Source organism: Neodiprion pinetum, chromosome 2 (assembly GCF_021155775.2).
Source record: "Neodiprion pinetum isolate iyNeoPine1 chromosome 2, iyNeoPine1.2, whole genome shotgun sequence".
NCBI classification, from domain to species: domain Eukaryota; kingdom Metazoa; phylum Arthropoda; class Insecta; order Hymenoptera; family Diprionidae; genus Neodiprion; species Neodiprion pinetum.
In genome coordinates this window covers 27,388,196-27,401,197 of record NC_060233.1, presented here as the reverse complement: position 1 = coordinate 27,401,197, position 13,002 = coordinate 27,388,196, and the positions used below count along the sequence as shown (strand labels likewise).

The following is a 13,002-nucleotide window of genomic DNA, read 5'->3' as shown; positions in this document are numbered from 1 at the left end:
TTTCGAGCGATTCGGAACAATACAATGACTCGTACTATTGATACAACTTTTTGCCCTTCCTGTTGCAAGGTTTATTACTTGACATTATCTTCGAGCTATAGAGTGTGTCAAAGGTCACGGACAGGTCTGTTTGCAAGATGTGTCTTTCACTGTTCCCGGTGGGCCACCGTACCTGTAACAAGGCAAGGAGTTGTAAAATCCATTGACGTTGATCTCCCGATACCCCAATCCCGAATACTACTTATCGCCGATATCGTAATCGCACTTCTTTGTCAGCTGGATAACGCGCTCTGCTTCCCTGATTCCACTGAGTCGAGCACCGTGTACCGTGCTGTAGTGTCCAGGTATCGTTGCCTCCCCGGCGAAGAGCAGAATGGGTGGAACCGGTTCGCAAGGACCTGTACAGTATTCAGTCAGCGTAAATTGGCAAGGGTGGTTGGACCTGGTCGATGACTTTGCATCGTTTTCTCTCGCAGCTTTTGCGCACCTGGCAATGGACTGGCCAAGTCACATTGGTGACCCACGGTGCTTTCGACCGCCATGTAACTGTATGAACCAGCGAAGTACTGGTCCATGCACCACTTGCTGCGGAGTAAGTTTGCCGGGTATGGCAAGGTGGGGTCGCCCGTAAATTGGCGCAAAACTCGAGTGATGGACTCGACGACCTCTTCGTCGGAACAGAGCTCCATGTCGGAAGCTTCCCTTCCGCAAACCCAGGCGCACAGCACGTGCTGCGAACTGGCGAGTTCCTCAACGTTACAGACACCTGTACATGATGAAATTTTGTGAAAGAGTCCGGTCAAAAGAAAAAAGGAAGGAACTACCTTTAACCCAGTCACAACGTTCGGAAAGCTCGTCTGCAGACCAGGCTAACCTGATTCCACCTTCATGCCAGGCCCAGAAAGGACGGGCGTACTCAAGAAATATTTTGTTAACGTGCCCATAGCCAAGTTTAGAAATGGCTTCAACTTTCTCGGCGGGTAGTGCAGGGCAGAACAGTTTGTCATGCTGGTTTTTCAAGACGCCGAGAGAAACGGTCACGATTACGTAATCCGCCGGGAACTCGTCGCCGTCGCAACACTTAACGACTGCTCTTGGCGAAGAGTTGCCAACGGTACCCCATCGGACGCAGCTGACGGGCTTACAGTACCTCAACGAGCAACTGGGTAGATCCCTGAGGAGCGGCGCTAAGACACCGACGTAGCCAAGAGGTACCCTGACGTTTCCACCGGGTATTTCGATGTAGCTACCAAACTGGTCAGCCGAAATGAGGGAGAGATCGTCGCCGCATCGACAACGAACACAGTTGGTCATGCCGTACATTACTCGCGCGGCATCGTACCTGAAGAATAACGACAAGAAAAAATACGAAGGAGATGGTACGGAACCGAGTAAGACATTTTAGTTTAATCACCGTTGTTCTTCCGGGAAATTGTGGAGCTCTTGTTGGATCCTCACGCCCATGAAGTTCAAGAGATTTCCATGAGTGCGTCCGCAACCCAGGGAGAAGAGGGTCGCCGCCTGTTGTTCGATGTGTCTGAAGGTGTGATATGCCGTGATACTGACCGGCAAGTCTATCGCGCGACCATCGCTCGTGCAGAAGAGTCCTCTACTTGGATCTGGTCTGGAGAGCGGCGGCTTCAACAGCCCTTCTTGTGCCGCCAAAGTGAATACCGGATTTGCAACGCATCCACCCTCGATCCAGGTAGCCCCCATTTCTGCCACGACGTCACCGAGCCAACAGGAATGAATTCGGCCACCTGGTCTAGAACCAACATATTACTCCGGCCCCGAGGGAAATGAGACTCGAGAAATCAACGATCAGTTATCGCTTGACTCACCGATCCGTGGCTTCAAGTATCGTGAAATTCTGCATCCCGCACTGGACTAGCCGATGTGCTGCGGAAAGGCCGGCCATACCTCCGCCGATTATCACTACCGTTGGTTCCGGTTTGCTCGGATCCAACATGCACGGATCTAGCTGGCAGGATTCGAACTTTGACGCTTTGACACATGGCGGTACGTCCTTGTCCGACCTCCCCTTTTGTTTGTCAAGTGAAAATAGTCTGCAAATGAAAAGTGACATGGTTTGGTTAGGTACATGATCATTTGCAATCAAGCGAACAATTGTACATGGTTTCTAGTTTGTATGTGTAGGTCTGCGAGAACGAAAAGGATACACGTCTAGACATCGGCAGATCACTACTATTAATCGTCTAGCAGTCAAATTGAGTTGTTGCGGTGACATATGAGTAGTGCAGTGTGAGACTCTTCTTGGTTGGATTAGTGTTTCGATTGTATCTTACCTTGCGAGAATCCTTCGAAATCTACAGCGTGGGATCCGTGCCTTTGTCAGGAGCATCTCATTGGATGAGGTTCGACTGAACTGGTGAATTTTTCATTTGTACAATTTTTTGGTTGAGACCGATCACGGTGTGTGAAACGTAAGGTTCTTGTTGTAGAAACGTTGCCAAGAGAACATGTCGAACTAGTGAAACAACCTCAATCTCTCTGACATCTTCTGTTCATTCAACATCAACGCCTACTTTTGAGAGTTGAACTTAATAGAGCCTGCTGCACATCATCTGAACTCTGGACATTCATGTCATGAAGAAAAAGAATTCGTTCCGCAGTTATCGAAATATCAGCCAGTTTCAAAACGCTGTAAGAGTTGAAAGAAAACTTTGCGTTGAAGCAAAAATTGAGTCATTCTGCGATAGATACTTACATAGTGGATAGGTATTTATAGAACCTGGCTGTAAAATCCGAACGAAGTCACATGGCAAAGTCCGAAGGATCAATCATAAGTGTCAAGTTTGTTATGTTGCATTAGGTTCATCCTATTTCATGCCAACCCAACATACACAGGTTTGAAAATTAATTATTACGATTTGAAAAACCTAACTGTAGGCGATTGGAGAGTCGAATATTCGTGAGTGGTTGCGGGTAAAAAATATTTCCACATCGTACGGTTAGCATATTGGGCGCCTGGTCACAGGCAACTTAGCTCACAGGCTGGTAATGCAGGTCTGCATCAGCCCGCGAGCAGGAATTCCATAGGCAGGATACCATAGTGTTTCCGCGTAAATCCATGGTATGTTCGGTTGCCTGCCGTGGAGGAGCACAAATGCCGCTAATACAGACACATCGAGTTATCGGTAGGTAAAGCGTTTACAGTTTTCGCAAGTGAGAAGGAACTGCCCGAATTGCCAAATTGTCTGTAGTTCACTCGTAAGAACCTTAAACGTGTTACCTACCGACTTGTCTACCGATAACTCGGTGAGTCTCTATTAACGGTATTTGCTCCTCAGTTTTGACATAGATGCTGTTTGAATTTGTACGTCAAAGTATACATGAATTTGCTATAGATATATCTATTCCTGTGCTTCCCTCGTTGTTTCCTCTTCATCGTCTTCGGTGTTGTCCGGTATTTCATTCGCTATTTCCACTCCGACAGATAGGTAGTATTCGTTGAAGGCGTTTGATGTACGTTCTTAATTTGTTTCAATTTCTTGTTGGCCTACGAATTTTATCCTAATTTTATTTGTCTCCGCTTTTTTTATTTCGTCAATTTTGTTCTCTCTAATGACTTTCCATATTCGCTTTTGATCGTTTTCTGCTGCCTTTATTCGATTCTGGTAATATTCATTTTTGGTTTTGTCTCTTAACTTTATAAGAGCTTTGCGGTACCTTCTGTATTCTATTTTCGCATCTCCATTGAACGGCTCACTTTTTGTGGTCATCATTTTCATATCTTGCAAAGGCCATACCTGTGTTTCTGTTTAATCAGAACCCCGACATGGTATCTCAGAATATTTAAACTTCAATGCAAAAAACATAACGTAAGCTCTGCCTCTACCGAAGTAACGTATTCACTCAATTTTCTGTAACATGCCTGTAGTTTGACGGTTAACGATATAGTAAATTCAAACAAGGAAACGACTAGCACATTAGCATCGGCGATAGATTACAGGGGGTAGGTAGATTACACATTATACCAAATTTTGTAAATACAACATACGTTCCAAATCCTGGCATTCGGTCACTGTGTCAGTCTACCAACTAACTTTGTAATCTATCTAACAAGAGCGAAACCTCTCGTACGTCGTCTCTTTGAGAGCTGCATGTTACGCGAGGAAAACTTCGGTGAGTAGATTTGATTACGTGCTTATCGTGAATGTTAATTTTGCTTGTACAATGGAATCTGTTATATTGATCAAAATAGATTTAACGTCATGTTTTTCGAATTTACGTTACGTAAATTTTGGAGCTCTACGTAGTTTCGTCATTCAACACTCGAGCTGCAGGCAATCACTCAGCCGTCGTACCACACAAAATGGCCTGGGAGACACGCACTTGAAACCGAGATTAGGTGAACATAAATTACTAAGCAACGACACAATTAATATCGTACGTATCCATTCAAATTGATGAAGTTACAGTACCTTTGAATCCATTTGAAAAATCGGTACTGTGGCAATTTATTTTGTACACAAGGTTAATTAGCATTGATAGGCATGGATTCATCACACTGCAGACAATTGAGATGATTCGTAATTTTATTCAAATAGAATATGACCAATACTGGATTACCACGTGCGACATGAGCAGTATGTCGTCAATGAGAATTATCGATTGGCGGTACTCAAATTTATACAAAAAATTATCCTGAGCCGCCATTTTGAAAGGAAAATAAAAAAATTACTTTTGTACTCTGGGAAGCTTCAATAAAGTCGTGTTAAAGTTTGAGAACAATAAAATTATTTTATCACCTTTGAAAATATTTTTAAAAAATGACGGATTTTGAGGCTTTCACATGGACTTCCCCCCTTAATCGATTTGTCTCGCAAAATTACGTCGGAATAGTGCCAGAAAGAATTTATTATAGCACTTTTCAAAACCGCGAAAATTTTTGCCAAAAATGCAAAGGGGTTAGCCTTACTTTTTTTTCATTCTCGGAGCCGAAAATTTTTTGTTTCAGATTCGATTTGAATGACCCTCTTCTTACTAATCGGACCCCCAGGAACTCAGAAAATGCACCAAAAAAAGCGTCGGACCAACAGCAGAAAACTTACGAAGGAAATCTTTCGTTTTTCGGCTGTAACTCTTAATCCGTTGATCGCCGCGTAATAGGACTGCGCCCAATCGATTCCTTTCGCAAAATTACATCGATATACCGCGCCAAAGAATTTATTTCAGCACTTTTCTCAGATCAGATTCACATTTAGATTTAGATTCATTCGGAACATCATTCTTGCATTGTACATGTACGTTGTATTCCACTATTTCGATATTATTGACAGTTCTCTATACCTGAGCATCTACCTGCTTGTGTGAATGAAGTTTTTTTTTTTTTCTTTTACAAAAATTTCATTTCAATGGCAATTAATAGGCCAAGTTCTTACGTCTGCGGCGCTGACGAGCCGGCGCTTTTTAGACCGGTGGTGCGCAGATCGGCAGATCGACGCGGACTAGCGAGCAGACAAATCGCCTTTTCAATCCGACAGCTATCTGAGCTATCTACGAATAGTCATGTATACACAAAACGTAAAAGAAAATTATTCACGCTCACCTCAACCTTAACAATAGTATTCTCTGAAGGCGTTTGCTAAACCTTCTTCATTTGTTTCGATTTCTTGTTAGCCTGCATGTCTAATCTTTATTTTGTTTGTTTCCTCTTTTTTTCTTTGTTCAATCTTATTCTCTCTAATGACTTTCCATATCCGCTTTTTATAATTTCCTGCCGCTTCTATTTGTTTCTTGTAATATTCATTTTTTCTTTTGTCTATTACCTTCATAAGAGCTTTGCGGTATTCTCTGTATTCCGTTTGCGCGGCTTCATTAAACGGCTCACTAATCACTTTTTTGGCGAGCTTATTTCTGTGTCGAATTGATCCGCCGAGGCTTTTTGTCACCCACGGTTTCAGTTTAATAATTTTATTTTCATTCCTTGTTATTATTTCTTTGGCGTTGCTTTTTCGACCGCTTTCTGCAGAGTGCTAACCAAGTTTTTGGTAGCTTTCTCTACATCTTTTCCGTTCAGCACCTACCCTCCCATCTTTCATTTTGTGTTATTTCTGTTACTTTGTTGTAATTGATTTGATACACGTGTATTGTCCTTTTCCGGCCCATTTTTGTTTTTCCGATATGTAGTATAATTGTATAGTGATCTGTGATTTTCGTTTTTAGAACAGATGCGGATACGTTGTTTAGTGTTCTTTTTTTAACGAAAATGTGATCAATGCACGAACTTGTATTTTCTGTTTCCCTTGTCGTTGTTGTGATAGCTGCTACGTATCTAGGTATTCCATAACATTAGTATTCATAATTATTCCAAGAACTTTTCATTTGCTCTCTCGATCTTGATTTTCGTGGTCATAGAATCGAAACGCTGTATTGGCTAGTCGCAAGTGAAGTATCTACGTTGGGTAGAGAAGCAGAAATGTTTTTTGAAAAGTGTTCGTATGGAAAAATATTCAGAGTAACTGTAATACATCACGGATGCGTTAATTTTGATCGAGATGAAACAGATGCTCCGTATATAAGACAATATTTAATGCAGTGTCCTGATTTAAACACCTGAAAAGGTGTGTGTCGGCGATTTTTTTTTTCTTTGATAGAGAGAGATAGAACGAAGCTTCTTAATACTTCGAGTGTATTTTAACACACATTTGAAAGGTACGAGCAAAAGTTTTTATCATCCAACTGTCGCAGAACGGCAGCGTTATTAGCCAACCCGTTCACTGAAGAATATATCTTCAGTCAACGGCTGACCATCGATGGGCCTAGCCGATTGAGTCTGGAATCGGCAAGGAAGATAAGGTGCGTATTTCTTGTACGAAATGTAAGAACTAAAATCATTATACATCATATCTTATCATCATACGTCATACATCATACATCATACATAGTATTGAAGTTCGAAACCAAAGTTTGGATATTCGGATGTTCAGAAAGTGACGTCATCCAAAATTTTTTTTCTCTTGACGTCTTCAATCTATAGTGATCAGCTAGCCGAATTCCTCAGTCTGGAAACAACCGCGCGGTAGAGAGGACGTACGAAAATCGCGCTCCGCAGATTTCGAGTACCGGGTTCTTTACCTCCTGGATTCTGCGCTCCGGGTCCGTTTCGTGGTGCAACTCGAGTTCCAGGAGAAGCGCGCGGTAGTTTCCATGCTCCAGGTCCGCTACCTGGTGAAACTCGACTTTCAGGACAAGCGCTACGTAGTTCTGGCTGTCCAGGTTCTTGACCTGGTGACTTTTGACCTTCCGGACTAATTTTCAAGTTTACAAGTTTGATTATTGAAAACGTCATGTTTTGTACAATCAAACCAAAATGCGTGTTTCAGATAACACTTTGAATCGGAAGAAACCGAACGACCAGGATCAACAAATTGCAATTGGTGAGTGGTTGGCATAGTATAAATAGAAATACATGACAATAACGTCGTTCGATTAGAGCTAAGATTGCTGTACGTAGTGTTTCAAATTTGTCAGCACTTAGCTGATTGTTCTGTGGTATTTTTTAACGAAATTTCTTGTCATAAAATCACAATACGTTATACTTACATGCATCTGTAAACGTGATTTGTAGTATTATATAGAAAAAATCTTACGAGCAGATTCGGTTTACGTCACATGCACAAAGACGGTGTTCATTCTGTATACTGTGAAGCCAATACCAGAATTTTTTGGGGAGTCATCGTATTCCAGTCTCCCCGACAACTGTGTTATGTGTTAAAACACTGACAACGAGTAAGCGAGCGCACGAGCAGAAAAATCAGTTACACTAGGCATCCGACCACAAGCGAGCTTTAGCGAGCGAGTGTTTTAAAACTTGTTATTTTTAATTCGCGCACCATTCTATTATCGATGTACCAAAATAACCCAAAAGGCAGTGATCTCGTGTTAATTGTCGAGCTCAAAGGTGAAACTTCACGATTTTTTTCTTCTGAACGAATATGAATGTGATTTAACGTATTTTATGAGTTTCTTAGTTCATCGATGATGAAAATATATGTCAATTTGAAGTAATTTTAGTTTTTACGTTTCAGACAAAAATTACGCACTCCATCTTTCCGGCCAATTCGAGATTCCAGCGACGAGGTGCTTCAATGACCAACTAATGACTTCGCCATTTTGCGACAATTGATGGTAAATAAATTTTTCTTGTACTGTCGAAATGTAAGTTGAACTACACACGAAATTTTAAAAAGCTTCGTTAGTTATCTCCCTATAAAAAAAATAGCCGACAATCAACGTTTCGCTTGGAACTTATCGTATATGATTGATTAGAAAAAAAAAATATATGTACTTTGACCGATTTTTCATACGGCGGCATTTGAAGAATCCGGTTTCCTCTTTGAACCGACATGAAAGATAGTTTTTCTCCATTATCTGATTTCATTATTGACCTTTTTTCGGTGTTACTTGAAATTAAGCTATATAATTATTGATTGCTTTCAGCTTTTAACCATTTGTATGCTATAATAGTACAAAATAAATAATTGTAATCAACTATTTTCGTGTCAACCAATAACAAAAAGCTATGTTACTATTTGTGCACGGTGAGCATAACATTTTTATAACATTTGATTTCAATCGTAATTATGTTGTATCTAAAATTTTTCAAACTTGTCACGCTTACATTAAATTATTTCAATTCATTTTTCGCGCAAGCACATGTTCAGTAGCTTCAAATGCGTTAATAAAATTGATTATATTATTAATTAATTAATTAATTATATTAATCCTTGAACAATGTTTTTGATGTGTTCTTATACTAAAAACATTCGTTACTATTCAAGGTATAACCCGAGGTAGTTCGCGGTGGTTGCGGGTGATCGAGGTGGGCGAGGAGGAGGACGAGGATGACGAGGACTTGTACACTGTGAGTATAACATTTTTATTATATTCATTAGAGTAGGAGTAGGATCAGGAGTAGGAGTAGTGGGAGTTGAAGTAGAAGTGGTAGAAGTCGTAGTAGTAGGAGTTGGAGTAGAGTAGGAGTAGAAGTAGATGTATGCGGGGAGGGGCGGGGAGGGGATATTATCATATCAAGTTATCAGTAATAAGCAATTGCGGGTAAAATATTAGCTTACTTTTGTAAGTATTTATGAATATAGCCTCTACGAATATTCATTGTTCGTATATAAGGTCTGGCAACGTACTACTGTCTGTCAGAGATGTTGAAGATTTTCAACACAATTATGTTTTAGTTCTGTGCCCCACCTAGTGATCCACTAGTACATATCCTCCGACGTGACATCGCTCCGCTACGTACGAAGAAGAAAAGATTTATTAAGATGCAAATTGCTCCTCTCTTCTTGCCATTGTGCTTTCAGCCATTGTTGTGCTGTGTGTTTAAAATTTAGGACAGTATATAATATAGAATAACAGGTACAGCTACGAATACAGCACTACAATAAATCTTATAGAAATGAGCTCTCATTGAGATTTATCTGTATTTATAACTCGACGCGAGAAGGCAAAAATCAATGTAATGCCGTCTGTAAGGTAATTGGACTCGTATTTGCACTACGAGAACTCGTTGGGCATTTTGCGGTGAAATTTGAAAAATTGTTGAACAAGAAATTAAATAACTATAAAAATGGATAAAAAATATTATTTCTAATAGTGAATGTCGCTTTAACCGTATATTGATTATGTTAATGATCTATTGTGACAAGATCGGAATTAGATAAGCTCTCTAAATACTCTTTTCTAGTCTATTAATTTATATCATGTATATGTAAATGTATATTTCTTCAGTTTGTACAATCACTGCACTAGGATTACCCTTGCCATGTTTTATGGTGCGCTTGTGTAATTTGTATATTATTAACCTTACGTTTTACTCCATTTGCGACAAGTTGTGAGTGTTTATAATTTCTTGGCAATTATTTATGTACATGTGTGTGTATATATGTATACGTATACTTATGCATGTGTATATATTTATATACATTATTATTACTATACACTATTAAAACTAGACTTTTACAATAAACACAGAGGTCTTAGTATATTCACATACGGATTTCTGTGTATAGGTATACTTGAACTAAAATATCCTTATCTCTAATACGGAGTTCTTCGTAATTCGCATTTGTTCTTGTAACCCAATGTCCTACATACAATGGCAAAAATCGAAATCCAACTTAACTGAGTCTCAAAGCCCAGTTGACATAAAAGCAGCTATTTGATAGAAATTATAGTTTATAGTTTACACAGCCCATTGCATGATATTTCATTATAAATACATATGTTTCAATGTATTTAGGAATAATTTATCAAATGTACAGAGGTCATGTGCAAATAATAAATGAATTCGACCGCAGTTTGATGTATTCATTGGAGCTTTAACAATAAATTTAAGCTTTGTTACTTCTTTTATTTTATTATGGATAATCAAAAACATTTCCGACTATTCGTGCTGTGGAAGCATGGGGATTGAACCAAATGTAGCAAAAGATTAGAAACAGTGTATGTAGAGTACGGGTATTTTTCTAATAATGCAAACACGTGCCGCTAGCTTAGTTTTGACATATCTAGAATACCACGCCTTGCGAATTAGCTTTCCAGACAGAGATGAATGATGAATTTTAAGGACTGCATTATCGTTGTTGAATACTCTATGCTTCATGGGAAAAGAAAATCTGTAACGATAAAATTGATGCACCGGATCATCGTCGACTTTAACTTTTGAAATGTCCTACCATTTCCGAACACCTCCAACCATCCTATTTACCTATATTACTAGATTAGCTATGATATGAAAAGAGAAGTATTATTCATTTCGAAATGGGATTTTATTCGACGCGCGCTCGATGTATTCCATAACATTAGTATTCATAATTATTCCAACAACTTTTCATTTGCTCTCTCGATCTTGAATTTTCATAGGCATAGAATCGAAACGCTGTTTTAGCTGGTCGCAAGTGAAGCATCTGCCTTGGGTGGAGGAGCAGAATTGTTTTTCGAAAAGTATTCGGATGGAAGAAGAATCAGAGTAACTGTAATACATCACGGATGCGCTAATTTTGAACGAGATGAAATGAATGCTTCGTATATGAGACAGTATTTAACGCTGCGTAGTGATTTAAAGACGTAGAGAGGTGATAGGGAGAGAAAGAACGACGCTTCTTAACACTTCGAGTGTATTTTAACACACATTTGAAAGATACGAGCGAAATTTTTCATCATCCAACTGTCGCAGAACGGCAACGTTATTAGCCGACTCGTTCACTGAAGAATATATCTGCAGTCAACGGCTGACCATCGAAGGGACTGGTCGCTTGAGTCTGGAATCGGCAGGAGAGATAAAGTGTGTATTTCTTGTATGAAACGTGAAAACTAAAATCATTATACATCATATCATATCATCATACATCATACATCATACATCATACATCATACATCGTACATCATACATCGTACATCGTACATCATACATCATACATCATAATACGTAGTATTACAGTTCGAAACCAAAGTTTGAATTTTCGGATGTTCGGAAAGTGACGTCACCAATCTGAAATCGGCTAGCCGAGTTCCTCAGTCGGGTAACAACCGCGCAGTAGAGCGGACGGATGAGAGTCGCGCTCCGCAAATTTCGAGTACCGGGTTCTCAACCTCACGGATCACGCGCTTCGGGCCGCTACGTATTTCGAGTACCGGGTTCTCAACCTCCCGGATCCCGCGCTTCGGGTCCGCTACGCGGTGAAGCTCGACTTCCAGTATAAGCGCTCCGTGGTTCCTGGTTCATGTTTACCATAAATTATTTCAATTCGTTTTTCGCGCAAGCCGAAATTCAGTAGCTGTCAGTCCGCTAATAAAATTTCTCGACTTCCAGGATAAGCGCTCCGTGGTTCCTGGTTCATGTTTACAATAAATTATTTCAATTCGTTTTTCGCGCAAGCCGAAATTCAGTAGCTGTCAGTCCGCTAATAAAATTTCTCGACTTCCAGGATAAGCGCTCCGTGGTTCCTGGTTCATGTTTACAATAAATTATTTCAATTCGTTTTTCGCGCAAGCCGAAATTCAGTAGCTGTCAGTCCGCTAATAAAATTTCTCGACTTCCAGGATAAGCGCTCCGTGGTTCCTGGTTCATGTTTACAATAAATTATTTCAATTCGTTTTTCGCGCAAGCCGAAATTCAGTAGCTGTCAGTCCGCTAATAAAATTTCTCGACTTCCAGGATAAGCGCTCCGTGGTTCCTGGTTCATGTTTACAATAAATTATTTCAATTCGTTTTTCGCGCAAGCCGAAATTCAGTAGCTGTCAGTCCGCTAATAAAATTTCTCGACTTCCAGGATAAGCGCTCCGTGGTTCCTGGTTCATGTTTACAATAAATTATTTCAATTCGTTTTTCGCGCAAGCCGAAATTCAGTAGCTGTCAGTCCGCTAATAAAATTTCTCGACTTCCAGGATAAGCGCTCCGTGGTTCCTGGTTCATGTTTACAATAAATTATTTCAATTCGTTTTTCGCGCAAGCCGAAATTCAGTAGCTGTCAGTCCGCTAATAAAATTTCTCGACTTCCAGGATAAGCGCTCCGTGGTTCCTGGTTCATGTTTACAATAAATTATTTCAATTCGTTTTTCGCGCAAGCCGAAATTCAGTAGCTGTCAGTCCGCTAATAAAATTTCTCGACTTCCAGGATAAGCGCTCCGTGGTTCCTGGTTCATGTTTACAATAAATTATTTCAATTCGTTTTTCGCGCAAGCTGAAATTCAGTAGCTGTCAGTCCGCTAATAAAATTTCTATAACTTTATAATTTTCTCATAATCTTTTTGGTAGAATATGTCGATAAAAAAATTATATTAAACCTCACACATTATTTTTGATTTGTTCTCATGCTGAAAATATTTATTAGTATTCGAGGTATAATTCGAGGTGGTTGGCGGTGGTCGTTGGAGGTCGTCGCGGGTGATTGCAGGTAACCTCGGTGATTCAGGAGGAGGAGGACGAGGATGTGTGCTGGGTGAGTAAAACACTTTTAT

The 13,002-nt window shown here is 40.1% G+C and overlaps 1 protein-coding gene and 1 long non-coding RNA gene across 4 annotated transcripts; one reads left to right on the top strand and one right to left on the bottom strand.

The window, feature by feature from the left end:
- Positions 1–88: 88 nt before the first annotated feature.
- Positions 89–2,351, bottom strand: LOC124211445 (spermine oxidase). The gene is made up of 7 exons (XM_046610505.1): positions 2,307–2,351; positions 1,842–2,066; positions 1,415–1,765; positions 825–1,342; positions 488–766; positions 266–398; positions 89–172 (listed from the first exon to the last, which is right to left on the bottom strand). The coding sequence occupies exons 2-7, from the start codon at positions 1,967–1,969 to the stop codon at positions 115–117; spliced, it is 1,467 nt and encodes a 488-aa protein (XP_046466461.1). The 5' UTR covers positions 1,970–2,066; positions 2,307–2,351; the 3' UTR covers positions 89–114.
- Positions 2,352–6,754: 4,403 nt separating this feature from the next.
- On the top strand, positions 6,755–10,316 carry LOC124211518 (uncharacterized). 3 transcript variants are annotated; one of them, XR_006881467.2, is made up of 5 exons: positions 6,755–6,822; positions 7,004–7,403; positions 8,055–8,154; positions 8,808–8,890; positions 9,219–10,316. It is a non-coding gene; the product is annotated as an uncharacterized lncRNA (long non-coding RNA). The 3 variants fall into 3 exon arrangements; XR_011176336.1 differs by having other exon boundaries at positions 6,784–6,822; positions 7,350–7,403; XR_011176335.1 differs by lacking the exons at positions 6,755–6,822; positions 7,004–7,403 and adding an exon at positions 7,799–7,927.
- Positions 10,317–13,002: the final 2,686 nt, after the last annotated feature.